The sequence below is a fragment of the Hyaena hyaena genome, unplaced genomic scaffold (genome assembly GCF_003009895.1).
Source record: "Hyaena hyaena isolate Hyena2069 unplaced genomic scaffold, ASM300989v1 scaffold_649, whole genome shotgun sequence".
In the NCBI taxonomy this organism is placed as follows: Eukaryota; Metazoa; Chordata; class Mammalia; order Carnivora; family Hyaenidae; genus Hyaena; species Hyaena hyaena.
The window spans coordinates 947,761-966,953 of NW_024081280.1; the positions used below are offsets into that span (position 1 = coordinate 947,761).

At 37.4% G+C, this 19,193-nt stretch overlaps 1 protein-coding gene across 1 annotated transcript; it reads left to right on the top strand.

Annotated features, from left to right (window-relative positions):
* The first annotated feature begins 16,241 nt into the window (after positions 1-16,241).
* Positions 16,242-18,908, top strand: LOC120219777 (glutamine--fructose-6-phosphate aminotransferase [isomerizing] 2-like). Its single transcript, XM_039216640.1, is given in 2 exon segments — positions 16,242-17,701; positions 17,704-18,908. Coding segments are annotated over 2 exon segments (2,046 nt in total). The 5' UTR covers positions 16,242-16,299; the 3' UTR covers positions 18,348-18,908.
* Positions 18,909-19,193: the final 285 nt, after the last annotated feature.

A 19,193-nucleotide genomic window follows, 5' to 3' on the forward strand; every position in this document is an offset into this window, starting at 1 on the left:
ATATAGTGACTTTGTCTTTAATCTCAGTATTCTCCTATCTTGTTACAACATCCAAGAGCTGCTCAAGAGATTTTGCTTGGATAATAGTTAAATGAAGAAACAGGTGAAAAATAAATGAAAATTTTTCTCTTTGTTCTGATCTTACTTAATAATTGTGCATAAGATTAGTACCTTTTTTTCCAATTCCTTTGTGAACAGTTGTATAACAAAGTGGGGACAATCCAGGATAGAACAAGAAGACAGTACGATGCAACAGGAAGGCACTTGGGCAGCTGAGTGAGAGCAAGGATTCTGGAGTCAGATTATTTCGGTTTCAATCCTGGCTCCTATCATTACTGGAAGTGTGATCTTATATAAGTAATTTGATCGGTTAGTGTCTCACATGTTTTGTTATAAAGTAAGGATAAAAAAGGAAATTCCGCTCATAGGTGAGATTTAAATAATTCATGTAAAATACTTAGGAAAGTGCCTGGCCAATAGCACACAATACATAATAGCTATTTTTACAACTGAAATATTAATGCCACCTCTTTTCAAAAATTTCACTTATGTTCAAAGTTAAGATAACAAGGTTCACAGGCTAACTGGTTAACAAGGGTATATATATATACCAAGGTTCACAAGGGTAACTTGTATGCCTATCCAATAGAAGTCTATTTAGTCAGTATTTCTGTTTATACAACTAAGGAATATTTCTAGAAGCTCCTTCCATTGGCAAAATTAGGCTGACACTTTATTATTTAAAACACTATAACATAGATAGGGTCAAACCGCAAAAGGTGTGTGAAGATTTAGAACAAGTTAAAGACAGTTTTTAAATCATTGCAAATTGCAGTTACATATTTTAAACACTCACTTTTGCATACACCTTTAATTGATTAATTACAGTTCCTAGGTGCATTTGAATTTACATTAGACTATAGATATATTCTTTATAAACTAATTGGCAAAGTTTCCCATGCTCTATTTTTAAGACAGTTACGTGCTGCTATAATACAAAATTTCTCTTTCTTGCTGAGTCATTATTACAGTGACACATTGAATAAGTTATCTGGTTGAGTCTTTGTCTTATTCTTGCTTTGACTTTTGCATAAAAGCTTGTATATATGAATTATGAAAGCATTACCTAACACAGACACTTAAAGAAACTAGAATCTAGCATGTGGCTCTTTTTAAAAAGTGATGAGGAAAAGGAATGTTATATATAGATAAGCTTGAGGTAGAACTATAATATTCTTTTTATTTTATTTATTTAAATTCAAGTTAGTTAACATACAGTATAGTAGTGGTTTCAGGAGTAGAACCCAGTGATTTATGTCTTACCTATAACACCTAGTGCTCATCCCAACAAGTGCCCTCCTTAATGCCCATCACCCATTTAGCCCATCCCCCACCCACCTTCTCTCCATCAACTCTTGTTTTGTTCTCTATATTTAAGAGTCTCTTAATGGTTTGTCTCTCTCTTTTTATATTATTTTTCCTTCCCTTCCCCTATGTTCATCTGTTGTATTTCTTAAATTCCAAATATGATTGAAATCAAACAATAATTTTCTTTCTCTTATTGAACATAAGTCAGAGGAAGAACTATATTATTTTTATGCATAAATAAAAATGATCAGGAACAATAGAGCAAAACAAACTATAATGATGACTAAAGGGCCTGTTATGAAGATCATCTAATTTTGAGCAGTGATCATGCTAGCTTTGTATCTTTGGGCAACTTTTATAAGCTCTCTGGACCATTTTGTTTGTTTGTTTGATTAATATGGCAATGAATTAATTAATCTAGGAGACCTCTCAGGTCTTTTCCTATAATAATGTTCACCAGTTATGTTTCCCCTCTACCTACTTTTTCCAGCCACTTATGTAAGAGAGTCATTTCCTTTCAATCTCTAAAAAACTTCCCAGTGTATCTCTATCTTTCCTCTTTCACTGCTACAACCTTAGTTCAACTCTCATCTTAATTAAATTATTTTAGTAGACTCCCAGTTAGTTTTTCTTCGCCTGCTTTTATCCTAGAACAACTGTTATGCCACGAAATAGCCAAAGCCACTTTTTAAAAGATGAGCCAGACCATGTCATCCCTCTACATAAAATTTCCAGTAAATTTCCCAATATATTTAGAAGAGAATCTATTCCTTATCATGACCTACAGTAACCTATCTCTTCGTACCCCCTTCAGTATCATTAAATTATTTTTCTGCTACTCTCCCACTCACTTATTATGTCACACCCATACTGGATTTGAACTTGATAATAAGCCTTTCCTTCTCAGTAGGACTGGGTGTGATATTTGCTTTCTAGAATACTCTTCCCCTTTATTGTCACTAGGGTAGTACTGCTAGGTCCTGAAGGTCTCAAATTAAATAGCATCTACTTAATGAGGCCTTTCTTAACCATCAATCATAAATTAGAGTTTTAGTGAGCTTTAAAACATAGAGCCTAAAAATTGTCATTCTCATTCTTACAACAAGAAAAAAAGAGGACAAACCAAAAACCAGGGAATTTGGGGGGCCGATCAAAGAACTGAGTTTGCAGGGCAAAAACATATTCCAAAATCTGGAGAACAGGCAAATCCAGAAAGTCAGAACAAAGATCTGTTTACCTATAGCAGAAACTGCTGGAGAAATACATTCGTGGAAAACTTAAATGGTAACTTTGAAAAATTGCTCGGGGCTGAATGCGGACCAGTGGGAGAGTGACAAATTCTGGGGCCTGCAGGAATAGGCTAGAAAGGTCACACTTTAGTTCCATGAATTGTCCCCATGTTCTTAAAGAGAAAATCTGATAAGAGAAAAGACCCCTCCTGCCTATGATAGTGAGGAGAAGGGTAACTCTTGTGAAATACACCCAGATTCTTCTTCATTAGCAAGGCCTACTACTCTAGGAGAAAGACTTTATTAGAGTCTTGACCTAGACGGGTTGAGAGAGGGCATTCCTCTCACGCCAGTCCTCTTCCTGAATGAAGGAGGGCAGGGAGGTCTGTTATGAAAGAAACACTTGCAAAGTTCACAGACCAGAGCCAGAGAATCTTCACCCTCAACTAACCACAATATCAACAAGGTTCTACTATATAAATACTGTGTTACAGCTGAAATTGCTGCAAGATATTCTGTGGGAGGAAAATGAGTATTTAATGAAAATCCACATAAAGGTCTCTTCTAGACCAAAACAGGGACACTAAAGGAATTTTAATCCTCTGTCATCTGCAGCTACAGCAAATATTAAACACAACCTAAATTCCAGTGAGATCAACATAAATTTCCCCATTTGAGGCCTATTTACCTCAGTTCATATTATCTCAGACAGGTCAAGCTGCTTTTTTTTTTTCTTTTTTTAAGGAGAGTATGTGCATGAGTGGAGGAGCAAAGCAGAGGGAGAGAGAGAGAGATAGAGAGAATCTCAAGCAGGCTCCATACTCAGTGTGGAGAGTGATGAGGGCTCCATCCCTCAATTCTGGGATCATGACCTGAGCCAAAAGCAAGAGTCAGATTCTCAGCTGACTGAGGTGGCCTAGGTGCCCCCAGGTTCAGCTTTCAACAAAAAATTATAAGTCATGTCTAAGGCAAGCAAAATGCCATCTAAAGAGATAAAACAAGCATAAGAAGCACACTTAGATAGGGCATGTATGTTGGAATTCTCAAACATGGAATTTAAAATAAATATGATTAAAATGTTAAGGGTGCTAATGAAAAAATAGATAATATGCAAGAGCAAATGGATATATAAGTAGAGGATGAAATCGTAAGTCATAATCAAAGGAAGTGCCAGAAATCAAAAACATTGAAACAGAAATGTAGAATGTCTTTAATGCACTAATCAGTATACAAAATATGGCTGAAGAATTAAGCAGTGAGCATGAAGATAGATCAATATAAACTTCCAAAAACTAACAGAACATCTAAGAACTGTGGGACAATTTCAAAATGTGTGATGTGCACATAACTGGAAAATCCAAAGGAGAAGAAAAAGGAAATGAAACAGAAAACCATTTAAAGTCTTAAGGCTGAGAACTGTCCAAAATTAATGACAGACACCACACCACATATCCAGGAGGCTCAGGGAACACGAAACAAAATAAATACAAAAGTAATTACACCTAGTCATATCATGGTCAAAGTCATAGTCAACAAATATATTTTAAAAAAAAAAAAGGTCTTGAAAAGATGCCAGGGTTCGTAGGGAGGTGGGGAACCTTATCTCTATAGGAGCAAGGGCAGGAATTACATCAGGATTTTCATCAAACTTACATCAGAAACTTTGAGAGCAAGAAGTTGGAGTGAAATATTTAAAGTGATGAAAGAAGAAGAAAACACACCAGCCTAGAATATGCAGTGAAATTATCCTGCAAATTGAAGGAGAAATAAAAACTTTATCAGACAATAAGTGAGGCAATTCATTGTTAGAACACCTGCCTTACAAAGAGTGTTAATGAGTTTCTTAGGATAGGAAAAAAATGGGATAGGTCTGAAATACAGATCTACATAAAGAAAGGAAAAGCAAATGAAGGTGAAACAAAATATTTGAGTTTTCTTATTCTTAATTGAATTAAAACTCAGTTGATTTGTTTAAACTAACAAGAGTGGCAAGTAATTGGACAATTAATATGTGAATAGGTAAAATTAATGGTATTAGCCTCACAAAAGACAAGACAGATGAATTAGGAATATTTTGTTTTTTGGTATCTGAACTGCACACAAAGCAAAATAGTGAAATTTGAAGGCAGACTTAAATTAGTTAAGAATGTATATTGTAAACTCTAGGCCAATCACTGCGTTTTAAAAATAAATATCATCGATTCAATTAGAAAAGAGACATAATGGAAAAATGAAATATCAGCTAAAACAAAAGAAAGCAGAAAACCTCTGGGAATGAGTAGAAAATAATTACAAATATAGTATATGTTAATCTAAGTGCATTAATTCTTACTTTATTTTTTTAATGTTTTCTTTATTTCTGAGAGAGAGAGAGAGAAAGAGAGAGACAGCATGAGCAGGGGAGGGTCAGAGAGAGAGGGAGACACAGAATCAGAAGCAGGCTTCAGGCTCTGAGCTAGCTGTCAGCACAAAGCCTGATGAGGGGCTCAAACTCACGAACTGTGATACCATGAACTGGGCTGAAGTTGGGGGCTTAACTGACTGAGCCACCCAGGTGCCCCAATTCTTACTTTAAATATGAGTTATCTAAATAAATTAATTGAAAGACAGAGATTATTAAAATGTATATATGTTATATATATCTCCACCCCACCCAAGTATATACTGCCTAATACAAAACTCACTTAAAATGTGATTCTGTAGGCTTAAAATTAAAAAAATGAAGAAAGATACACCATATGGAAACTTTTTGAACAAAACTAAAAGAGCTATAATAATTTCACGGTCAAGCCTTAATAACATGGACAATTACTGGAAATAAAGAGAGGACATATATTATGTTTAAGGGATCAGTTATCTCCAAAGACACTACAATCTTAAATGGGAACACAGTAATCAAAAGAACATCAAAATATGTAAGGCAAAACAATATAACAGGATGAAGTAGGTAAATCCACAATCATAGTTGGGGACCTCAAACCTGCCTCCCCGTCAGTAATTGGCAGATCAAGTAGACAGATAATCAGTACGTACATAGTTAATCTGAACATCAGTATCAATCTATGTGATCTAACTGACATTTATAGAATGCTCCATTCAACAACAAAAGAATATATCTTCTTCTCAAGCTCTTGCCAAACATTCATTCACCTAAGGACTGGATACCAGGTCATAAAGCACACCTAAGTGAATTTAAAAGAATAGAAACCATACAGTGTATGTTCTAAGAAAACAATGGAATTAAACTAGAAATCAATAACTGAAAGATAGCTGGAAATTTCCCAAATATTTGGAAATTATGCAACATACTTACAAATGACACATGGATCAATGAAGTCTCAACTGAAGTTAAAAACCATTTCAAACTAAATGATAATAGAACTTAAATTTTCTGGGAGGCATCCAACAAATAGATAAGCAAACAAAACAATTCTAAGAAACTTGGAGCATTAAATACTATATTGGAAAACATTTGAAATTATTGAGCTAAGTTTCTAATTTCCTCTATAGTCCCAGAACCTAGAATAGTCTGTCACACAACCTTGTTCCTGAAGTCATCCCATTGGCAGTAGGGTACCATTTTAATTACCTGTAATAATAAGCTTAACATAGACAGTATTAAGTCATGCCGGTCAGAGTGGCTAAAATGAGCAAATCAGAGGACTCTAGATGCTGGCGAGGATGTGGAGAAACAGGCACCCTCCTATACTGTTTGCGGGAATGTAAACTGGTGCAGCCCCTCTGGAAAACAGTGTGGAGGTTCCTCAAAAAATTAACAATAGGACTCAGCAATAGCACTGCTAGGAGTGTACCCAAGGGATACAGGAGTGCTGATGCATAGGGGCACATGTACCCCAATGTTCATAGCAGCACTCTCAACAATAGCCAAAACATGGAAAGAGCCTAAGTGTCCATCAACTGATGAATGGATCACGAAGATGTGGTTTATCTATACAATGGAATACTACATGGCAATGAGAGAGAATGAAATCTGGCCATGAGTAGCAACATGGATGTAACTTGAGGGTGTTATGCTGAGCGAAATAAGTCAGGCAGAGAAGGACAGATACCATATGTGTGCACGTATAGGAGGATTAGGAGGAACTTAACAGAGGACCATGGGGGAGGAGAAGGGGAAAAATAGTGGGGGAGAGGGAGGGAGGCAAACCATGAGAAACTCTCGAATGCATAGAACAAACTGAGGGCTGATGGGGTGGGGGAGAGGGGAAGGGAGATGATGAGTATGGAGGAGGGGACTTGTGGGGATGAGCACTAGGTGTTATATGGAAAACAACTTGACAATAAACTATTTGAAAAAATAAAAAATTAAAAAACCCACAGACAATATCAAGTCTTAAAACAGACTTTCTTAGAAATTACTTTGGGTTAGCCCCAAAACCTAAATGAAATGTATTATACTTGGAGATTCTAAGTGTAAAACTATCCACTGAAGAATATAAATTTGTTTGACCATTTTTAGTATTAACTATTTTAATAATATTGAATCAATATTATAAGCTACACATTTGGTCTATTTAATATTATTTTAATTATTTGACTTTTATTTATAGATAAATTGCTTCCTTTCTCAGTAATTTCATTTTATTATTATTTTTTATCCCTTTCCTGGCCTCAATTTGCATTTAGAATGCTTGTTATAGAAGTACACAGAGTGAAGTTTTCCAGTAGGCATAACGTGCTGCAGAGGCCTTGGAAATGAGGCCTTTAGGGAGCAAGCAGAAACTCCTTCCAATATAATGCTCTGGTTATGGTCTTATTGTGAAATCTATCTATTATATATGAAGGGTACAAAAAAAAACTCCTCACTACTCAGTCAAGTCCTTCTGAATATTCTCCCTGACTTTTAATTTTGGTGCATGATCTCATGATCTATAGGATTGATACAGTTTAAGATCATAGGCTCTCATTCTGGGCTGACTAAGCATTAATTACAAAGAGACACTGTGAAAAAATGATGTGCATTGCCTTAGGTGTTATTTTTCATCTTCTATAACCTTCCTCAAATAAGTTCTATAGATCAAATAAGAGGAGTCTATCTAATTCTTTATCTTTGTTGTCATAAAATATATCACCTTATGTTTTAAACTGCCATAACTTCTCATCCACAGCATTAGTTTGGAAGAAACTAAAAAAAAAAAATAGGTCATCAGATAGCTTCACAGGCAGAGTGACATCATCTGTCTGCTTTCAGAAATTTCACTTTTAATTTCAAGAGCAATACATGCTTGTTTAAAAGATTCTAGCTGCATAAATTAAAAAGTTAGACTTCTCTTCACCTGGCCCTTTGCAATTTTATTGCCCTCTTCAGAGGCAATCTAACAGCTACCAGTTTGGTTTGTATAATTAATGAAATTAATTTAATTAATAAAAATTGTGTTGGTAGATTTTTATGTTATGCCAAATTCTGTTATGGCTATTTCATATTATCTTAAATCCAGTTAACAACTGGTATACCTTAAATATTATTGCTTATATCAATTTAGCCAAAAGGATTTATTTTCAACTTCTAATTTATCTTTTTATGAAATAAAACTGATTAATATATGCATAGTTCGGGGGTTTTGGAGGGAAGAGAAGAGGGAATACAGTTACTTGAAATTTTAATTTACTTGAAAAAGGTATTTGGGGGGAAAATGACTCAAATATTATTTATTCAAATAATTAAACTGTAAGGTGCCTGAAATACAGGTGGAAAATGTTAATACAATTAAAAAATGAATGAGGGAATGAATCATGATTAAATTAATGGCTAGTTATCTGACTATTTGTAACAAACTATACTCACAGGTTACTATGGTTAAGATTATCTTTTAACCACAGGCAGTCTATTCTCCTTTACTTCTAGGTGACATGATTAGGCTTTATTTTTATATTTTTCTTATGGTTACATATAGTTATATAAGTAATTTAGCTCCAGGGGAAGTAGAACAGAGGCCCCAAGACTATTAGTATGGTCTTTTCATTCTTTCTCTCATTTCCATTGACTGCAACCTGCACATGATGGAAACCTCTCAGGGAGCATGCAGAGCCCTAGGTGATGACAGAACCCTTCAGGACTCTGGAACAGGACTGTTTGTGTACTTACCACTCATACCCAGAGCTGGACATGACAGCAAGGAAAAAACGCATTCAAACAAACAACAACAACAAAACCATCTTTCAGTGGGTCTTTTTTGTGACAGTGGCTTGCCTTAGTATAATACTGCAATGCCACCTATTTTAGCTGCCCAAACGATTACCCAGTTGGCTATCCTCTACTTGCAATATCTCTAATTTCATTTAATGACATCATACTTTCCAGTTTCTCCCCATATCAAGAAGCCATTGCTTCGTTATTAACCTTCTTTGCCAGCTCCACATTTTCTACCTAAATTCCAAACCCAGAGAGTAGATGTTGGCCTCTTTATCTTTTCTACACTCTGACCTAAAAATATCTCATTGATACTTATGGATCAAAATACCATAGTTTATAGAAATAGTTCTAATTACATTTCCAATCTTATCCCCAGAGTTCAAGATTCATATATCCAACACATTACTTAAAAAGTATGATGTAGTTTATAAGAGCATGGATTCTGCAACCAACCCAGATGATATTTTAAATATGTAACTTAGGGCAAATCAGTTAACTACTTTTTGTCACTGCAATATTATAATAGTAAGAGGGCTTATTTCATGTGGCTGTATTGAGAATTAAAGAGTTTATGTAGTCTGTTTATATATAAAACACTTATAAAACATGTAAAACACTGATCAGTTCGTTGATGAGAAGCAGTGCTATGTGGTATAACATAATGGTGGGTAAGGCATTTTAAGACTATGACTGATAGTTTTGGCAGAGATAATGTGTTCAAGGAAGGCAAGTCTGTATCCAGAGTAAACATCTCTTCTGGTAAGAACAATGCAAAACATCGTCGCTTCATGATAGAAATGGTCCAGTATAATCCACTTGCCACCAGATTGCTAGCTGATCACAGTGGCGAATGATGTCATAGCTTAAGATACAACGATGGCAGACTGGGAGCCCAGCAGTGGTAGTAATCAGGTAGGCCTTGGTGAGTAGATCTCCTTGTTGCTAAGCCCATGCCTAACCTCTGTACCTGCCACCATAGCCACTTTATGAGCCCCTTAGGCAATGACAGAGGTAGCTGGGGAATGAGGGTGACTGGTAGCCACAGAATGAATCATCTTGTTCACATGATTATTAAAATCTTCCTTTGCTGAAGTCACCCTTTGATAAGCATCTATGTGAGATACTGTTATGACTTTGTTAAATTAAGAAACTCAATGAGTTCTGGGCACCTGGGTGGCTCAGTTGGTTGAGCATTGAACTCTTGTTTTTGACTCAGGTCAGGATCTCTGGGTTCATGAGTTCAAGCCCTGCTTCAAGTTCCATGCTTACAGTGTAGAGCTTGCTTGGGATTCTCTGTCTCTCTCTGGTTTTCCCCAACTCATGTTTACACTCACTCGCTCTCTCTTTCTGTCTCTCTCTCTCTCAAAAAAGTAAATAACCAAAAAACAATGTTTTTTAAGTGGTAGCCATTCATTTGAATATGTGAACCACAGAAAGGCACTCTCTAGTTCTTCATGGATTTTTCTTGTGAGCAGCTGATAATAGCCTGTGGAAGAGAAACAGTGAGTTAATGCAAAATCCTCCTGTGTCTGGATACCCAGTTTACTCCAAGTGACACATCAGTCCACACTTGACCATAAGTGTTCATTAATATTTTACCTTATTTCTTCTTACCTTTCATAATGTAGTTTCCCTTGCCTTCTAAACTGTATAAAAGTTTGGGCATTTCATACATCCATTCACTTAGAGTTACAGTTATAGTTATAGCCATATAGTTTGATATATATTTTTGATATATAATTCAATATAAGGAATTGCCTCATGCATTATAAAGGCTAAGACATTCCAAAATCTGCCATTTGAAAGCCAGAGGTACAGGAAAGCTGCTGGTGTTTCAGTTCAAGCCCAAAGGCTTGAGAGCCAGGAGAGGTAGTGGTGTAAATTTCAATCTACGTGCAGGAGAAAAACAATTCCCCAGCTCATCCAGTCAGGCTGAGAACAAATTCTTCTTTTCTCTGCCTTTCTGTTTATTCCGCCCTCACCAGAATGGATGATGTGCACCCACATAAGGAAGGGCAATCTGCTTGATTCAGCCTGCAAATTCAAATGCTAATCTTATCCAGAAACATACTTCCAGACACACACAGAAATAATGTTTAGCCAAATATCTAGACACTTTGTGTCCTGGTCAAGTAGACACATAAAATTAACTAGCACATTCCTCTTGGACTTTAGACTAATTTAGTACCCAGTGTTCTGAACTCTCTGATGAGATCAAGAAAATTCTGATTTTGTAGATCATCTTTTTTTTATTATTATGCCAGGAGAAATGTCCAGCTTTCTACATAATAGCTATAATAAGAAATCTCAGATTTGTCTTTTGAAAGTATAAATGACATCACACAGGCCCCTGTTTACAATCATTCAGTGAATTCCAGTTGAACTTTAAAAATTTTTTTTAATGTTTTTTAATTTATTTCTGTGAGAGAGAGACAGCGTGAGCAGGGGAGAGTCAGAGAGAGAGGAAGACACAGAATTTGAAACATGCTTGAGGCTCTGAGCTAGCTGTCAGCACAGAGCCGAATGTGGGGCTTGAACCCATGAACCATGAGATCATGACCTGAGCCGAAGTTGGACACTTAACCGACTGAGCCACTCAGGTGCCCCTGATTCCAGTTGAACTTAACACAAGATTCAAACTTGTTAACATGGTTCTGAATTATTTTTATCATGTTTTTTTCTTCTAGCTGTCCCCCAGCCTGGCTCTTTTGACCTTTTTTTCCCTTCTCATCACTCAGCTCTAACACATTGTCCTACCTGAAGTCTACCATTAGCTCTTCCAAAAATGCCATTTGTGACCTGATGCCTTTTGTACACGTTCTCTCTAAAATTCCTTTTCAGATTTAAAACTATTTTATTGATTACAATATTTAATCTTAGTTCTTAGTTTAAATGTCATCCTAAGAGATGTAAGCCATTTTAAGTCCATACCATTTTGCTTTCTTTAGAGGATAATTTCTAATAATTGTATTTCTTTTTATGTGAGTACTTAATTTAATTGTTTACCCAAAGCAATCATCTTGAGAATAATACCAATTACATCTTGCTCAACATTAAGACTACAGAGTCTTAAACAGTTTTCCATGCATAGTAGGCCATTGACAAATATTTCTTGGCTGCTTTGGTAAAATAAACCCTGTCGTTTTTGAAATTCTAATAATCTATTCTCTTGTTTTATTGAAATCAAGGATGATGTTGAAGAAAATAACTTTCCTATAGAATGATTCAGCATAATTCTTAAAGCATAAAGATTAATTTAAAAGACCACATAACACGTAGTATAGTTTTTGTTTCTTTTACCCTTGACATAGCTTTTTATAATCCCATATGCTTAGAGCTGTTAATTATTCCTTATCTTACTTTATTGTGTTTGTTGTGTCTATTTATACTGAATGGATTCTCAGAGGAAAGCACAAATAGGCCAGATGTGATAACAAAATACATACACCATATGAGAAACTGCTGAGTATTTTGCAATATAGACTGCACTGGAAGTTATTCATATGCCAATGTCACATATTCATCAAACATATCTTTTAATACAAGCATACTGACTTTATATTTTTACATTTACTTAGCCCATTTGTGTATTGTGTATTGATTTTACAACTTCTTTTACAAGTCCACTGAATTTAGTTTAGAGGACTCCAGTGACGAAAGATTGGGGGAAAATGTTATGTGGGAGTAAAACATTGATGTCCTTTCCCTCTAATTATCATGCCCAACACTTGGATTGTAAACCTATATCGTTTCTGTTTTTAAAAATTCTAGTATTTATTATAATTTACTTGGAATTTTTACATGTTTCTCCAGTGATATTTATACTTTGATAAGAAAGTGGCAAGCCAACATGGATGGAGCTAGAGTGTATTCTAAGTGAAATAAGTCAATCAGAGATAAATACCATAAGGTTTTACTCATATGCATAGTTTAAGAAACAAAACAGGTGAACATAGGGGAAGGGAAAAAGAGAGAGAGAGGAGACAAATAATAAGGGACTCAACTATAGAGAACAAACTGAGGGTTACTGGAGGGGTGGTGGATGGGCTAAATGGGTGATGGCTACTAAGGAGGGCACTTGTGATGAACACATAGTGATGAATCATTAAATTCTACTACTGAAACCAATATTACACGAGAAGAGGAAAGTGGCACCCCCATACTAGGAAAGGACTTGAAGAACACTCAAGGAGAAGACTGGTATATCAGATTTGGGGGGAAATTGTACTTCTTCTATGGTTCTATATCAAATCTCCTAAGTTGAGTAAGATTTATTTTTTAGCTTGTACATTCATATGTTTATTCAATATTTTGTTTTTTCAAGAGACAGATATCAATTGTTTGGCATCCTGTTGACACTGTAAAGAAAGATTATAGAGACAAATAAGATAGTTTTGAGATAAATTCAAATGTGGGTGTAGAAAAATAGAGGTTAAAGAGCTAATTTGCAGATAACTAGCCCACTTTTGAATATATGATACAAGTCTAAGTGTAGAAGATGGGGAGGCAGAATTATCTAAGATAGGAAACAAATAGGAAAAAGTAATTAATAGAAAGTGTAGAAAAACATGTAAATAGTTTTATTAGAAGGCAATCACATGACATTTTGAGGTAGATAGAAAAACAAAATCTGAAAAAAGTCCCTAAAGATAAGATCACATTAATATCATACACATTTTTATATCTTGATATATACATATATACATATTTAAAGGACTTATTTATATAGTTCTATTGCTCTCAAAACTCTGCTATTTGATATCACAGTCTTGAGTTTATGGGTTTTGCAAAATGCAGTCTCCATTTGGGAATATGGCAATGGTCACAAATAATTTTGAAGTGAAACTAAACTATGGATTAAGTAAACCAAAAAAAAAGCCATCATTACTCAAAAAATAATACAACCTACATGAGTTACAATTTTACCAATATCAACTTTATTTTTAAAATAACGTAACCATTATGGTAGATTAACTTTTGCTTTGTTTTACACTGTTCCTTTAGTAGTCCAAATAAACCATATGTGAAAAAATCAGTATTGTTAATAATCAAGAAAAGTCTAAAAATAAAAAAATATCATGAAAGAGCTACTGCTGGTACAGTTATGGAAAAATTAGCATATAGAAAAGAATGTATACATTTATTATAGCTCTGAAACTTCAAAACATTTATATTATTCCTCTTGAGTAGAGCATAAGTAGATGACGTGGCTTTTTAAAATAAAGTGTGATTCATGGCCACGTTATAAAATAAATTAGCCAATTAGATCTCTCATTATGATATTAGACTTTTTTACAAATTTAAAAAACAACTACAAAAACTATTCTTTTGATTCTGTGTAGAGTATTCATAAAGTTATGAGGTAGTTTTGGCTTAAAATATACATTTCCATACCCCATATGGATTGCAGATTCACTACACAAAGTATTGCAGATTCACTACACAAAGAAGTTACTCCTTTGAAGACTAATACTGAATAATAGATGAGCCAATGCACTGAGAACAACTAGGGTAGATTTGAGTCTTTGCTTTTACAACCTGTGTGTACTAGGGAGGTCCTTAGCTTCTTTGAACATAATTCATCACTATAAGATGGTTCTGATCCATGTTTGTCTGACTCACAAGCTGTTGTGAGAAGTAAATCAGATAACGGGTATGAAAGCAATTTATAAACATGAAACTATCAGACTGCATGTATTTGTGTTTGTTCAGTAAACCAAGTTTTCCAAACGTATGTTTTGTAACAGTGGGATTTAAGGGTAATGCTTTTAAAGTTCTTTTTAAGATAAGAATATCAGAAACTGCATGTTCCATTGTTTAATATTTTAGTTGGGGACAGGGCTAATAGAAATCAGGTTCTTCCAGACTGGGTGTTTTAGAAACCTTAACTCTTCATAATTTATACATAAAAATCAGATAGTGATGTCCTTTGCCTATTTGAAACTTCCAATAACATTAATATTACTTCTCTTGAAGTGTGTCGTGTATCCCATTTTGCTTTAGAGCTATTTTGAGCCGGAGATTGGCCGTGAGGAAAGCCACCACACACCTCTGTCTTGAGTAAACATCAAGCATCAAGGAGTGAAAAATATATACTGGGGCTTTTCTCTAAAGACGAAGATTTCAGTCTCATAAGGCTGGATTTTAAAAAATCAAAACTTTACTTCTTAGTTTGTTTTGGATTTGTGTGGTGTACAGCCCCAAAGATCTTGCTAGAGAATGAATGTACTTTTTTTCATGCTGGATACTTTGACTCAAATCTTCTAAGGCAGCCATAATAACATGATATGTTTTTCAATACCTTTGATCCTATTTGATAAAAAACAAATCTCAAATTTCCCATATTTCTCATAAAAATACAGCTGACTCTGCACCAGAGATTCAGAAATCCTAAAGATCAGATAGTGAGGGAAAAGCTCCCTGCACTCACTGGTAAGTCAGTACTCTGAAGAAAAGGATGTGTATGAAAGTAGCAGAGCTCACCCAGGTGATTTCAGTTGAATAACTTAGACCTGTAATAAAATAAGTAAGAATTAAAACTTTAACCGAGACTACATTTTTAAAACAAGTATTTTTCTTCTTCAACAACTTATTTTATGGACTCTTTCTACCTATATTCCCAACTAACTGTATGTATATAGTATGTATAACTGGTCGAGAGTTTAGGTCCTTGTATTGACACACATGGTCCATAACAGACTCTACCACTCACTAGGTGACATATCTTAAACCAAGTTTCAATTTCTGCATTATCAAATGGTGGAAAATAATAGTGACTACCTCATAGAGTTAATAAAATTAAGTTTGTGTTTGTAAAGTGCTTAATACAGTTTAATGTGTGGTACACCTGGATGGCTCATTTGGTTAAGTGTCTGACTTTTAACTTTGGCTCAGGTCATGATCTCATGGTTCATATGGCTTAAGGCCCACATTGGGCTCTGTGCTGACAATGTGGAGCCTGCTTGGGGTTCTCTCTCTCTCTCTCTCTCTCTCTCTCTCTCCTCTCTCTCTGACCCTCTCCTGCTCATGCTTTCCCTAGGTAAATAAATAAATAAACATAAAAATATTTAAAAATACAGCTTAATGTGTGGCATGGCATGAAGTACATCACTGATAAATGTTATTAATAATAATTATACATAGTAATAATGAAAAAGACATGCATTATGGGCTCAATTTTGGAAGGCTCTAGCAATGACATTTTACTTAATCTGAGGTTGATGAGGATTATTATGAATCTTTCATGAATTTCTGACTGGCTAGGGTTTTGGATCCAAAGGATTTTTACTATTTCAGGTCTAATTGGAGAGACTCTGAATGTTGCATAATAGTGTCCTATTGGACAAGGAATCTCCCTAGTTGTCATGTGATCCACATGTTCTCTAAAATGCGAAGAAAATTAGCTGATAATTTCAGCATTTAAAAAGCCAAAGGACTGAGGCCGAGCGGCGGGAGCCCAGGCCCGCGGAGTGCCAGGCGCCCACGGAATTTCGAGTGTCCAGAGTGCGCAGAGTCCCCGAGCCGCGAAGGGTGCAAGCAGCAGCCACGATGTGCGGAATCTTCGCCTACATGAACTACAGAGTGCCCCGGACCAGGAAGGAGATTTTCGAAACCCTCATCAAGGGCCTGCAGAGGCTTGAGTACAGAGGCTATGACTCGGCAGGTGTGGCGATCGATGGAAATAATAACGAAGTCAAAGAAAGACATATCCAGCTGGTCAAGAAAAGAGGAAACGTCAAGGCTCTCGATGAAGAACTTTACAAACAAGACAGCATGGACTTGAAGGTGGAGTTTGAGACCCACTTTGGCATTGCCCACACACGCTGGGCCACTCATGGGGTCCCCAGTGCTGTCAACAGCCATCCACAGCACTCGGACAAAGGCAACGAATTCGTTGTCATCCATAATGGGATCATCACAAATTACAAAGACCTGAGGAAATTTCTGGAAAGCAAAGGCTATGAGTTTGAGTCAGAAACTGACACTGAGACCATCGCCAAGCTGATTAAATATGTGTTTGACAACAGAGAGACTGAGGACATTACGTTTTCAACATTGGTCGAAAGAGTCATTCAGCAGCTGGAAGGTGCATTTGCATTGGTTTTCAAGAGCATCCACTACCCGGGAGAAGCTGTTGCCACCAGGAGAGGCAGCCCCCTGCTCATTGGAGTGCGGAGCAAATACAAGCTCTCCACAGAACAGATCCCCATCCTGTACAGGACACGCAATTTCGAGAATGTGAAGAATATCTGCAAAACAAGAATGAAGAGGCTGGACAGCTCGACCTGCCTTCATGCTGTGGGCGATAAAGCAGTGGAATTCTTCTTTGCTTCCGATGCAAGCGCTATCATAGAACACACCAACCGAGTCATCTTCCTCGAGGATGACGACATCGCCGCAGTGGCTGATGGGAAACTCTCCATTCACCGGGTCAAGCGTTCAGCTAGTGATGACCCATCTCGAGCCATCCAGACCTTGCAGATGGAACTGCAGCAAATCATGAAAGGCAACTTCAGTGCGTTTATGCAGAAGGAGATCTTTGAACAGCCCGAATCAGTTTTCAATACCATGAGAGGTCGGGTGAATTTTGAGACCAACACAGTGCTCCTGGGCGGCTTGAAGGACCACTTGAAGGAGATTCGACGGTGCCGACGGCTCATCGTGATTGGTTGCGGAACCAGCTACCACGCGGCTGTGGCCACACGACAAGTTTTGGAGGAACTGACTGAACTCCCTGTGATGGTTGAACTCGCCAGCGATTTTCTGGACAGGAACACACCTGTATTCAGGGATGATGTCTGCTTTTTCATAAGTCAGTCAGGTGAGACTGCAGACACCCTCCTGGCATTGCGCTACTGTAAGGACAGCGGGGCCCTGACCGTGGGCGTCACCAACACCGTGGGCAGCTCCATCTCCCGAGAGACCGACTGCGGTGTGCACATCAATGCGGGGCGGAGATTGGCGTGGCCAGCACCAAGGCTTATACCAGTCAGTTCATCTCCCTGGTGATGTTTGGTTTGATGATGTCTGAAGACCGAATTTCACTGCAAAACAGAAGGCGAGAGATCATCCATGGTTTACAGTCTTTACCTGGGCTGATCAAGGAAGTGCTGTTGCTGGACGAAAAGATTCATGACCTGGCCCTGGAGCTCTACACCCAGAGATCGCTCCTGGTCATGGGACGCGGCTATAACTACGCCACATGCCTGGAAGGAGCCCTGAAAATTAAAGAGATAACCTATATGCACTCAGAAGGCATCCTGGCGGGGGAGCTGAAGCACGGACCCTTGGCACTGATCGACAAGCAGATGCCCGTCATCATGGTCATCATGAAGGACCCTTGCTTTGCCAAATGCCAGAATGCCCTGCAGCAGGTCACGGCCCGCCAGGGTCGCCCGATTATACTGTGCTCCCGGGATGACACCGAGAGTTCTAAGTTTGCATACAAGACTATCGAGCTGCCCCACACGGTGGACTGCCTCCAGGGCATCCTGAGCGTGATTCCGCTGCAGCTCCTGTCCTTCCACCTGGCTGTTCTCCGAGGATATGACGTCGACTTCCCCAGAAACCTGGCCAAGTCTGTAACGGTGGAATAGAGAACAAGAGCCCGAGGAGGCCTGTCCCACTGCCGCCAAGTGGGGAGAACAGCAGGCGTTCTGTGTGTTCCGAGTAGATCCCAGTAGAACTTGACAAGCTTTCACGTGCCTTGTACCCAAGTGCTTTGCTCACAGCAGATACTGTTTCTCTGTGTCCTGAAGTCGCCAGAGGAGAAGGGAATCATTGTTTACACATGGGGATCAGAGCGGACTTTTCCACTACTGTGCAATAGAGACACAGCTCTCTTCAGAGTAACTGTGAACCTTTTTTAACCAACACTAGTTAGTTTTGAGAGACAAAATATTTATAATGATGATTGTATAGCTTTTAAGTTATTTTTCTAGTATGTGGCTTTCTGTAGCCGACGTAATGCCCAGACCATGCACCCCAGCCTCCTGGCAGAGGGCAGTCATCTCAGATTTGAGCACAAGGCATTGCCCCCTCCCCCAAAATCTCAATGTCCTTCGACAGATTCTTCTCCTATAAATCCCTCTGACTCTCCAACTTCTGTTAAATCTGCTTATGGTTCTTTTTAAGCCCAGGCAGCATTTTTGGTCCCTGCTCCTATCTATAGTAAAACAGCTTGAGATATCCCGTGCAAGACACTAGTTTTCAAGTGGGCTTTCTTGCCCTCCGTTTAAAAGCGTGCACAATCAAAATACTATGCAATTTTAAGACAATAAAGACAGTACAATTCTTTTCTGGCTTGTGCATTTGGAGTTTTGTTACTCTCATTCTTTTCGTTTACTTGGATTGTGTGAGGGCTCCGGAAAATAGGAACTCAGCATTGTCTGGTGGGAGTGAGCCCCCTTCCTTCCTTCCCTCCTTCCTTCCTTCCTTCCTTC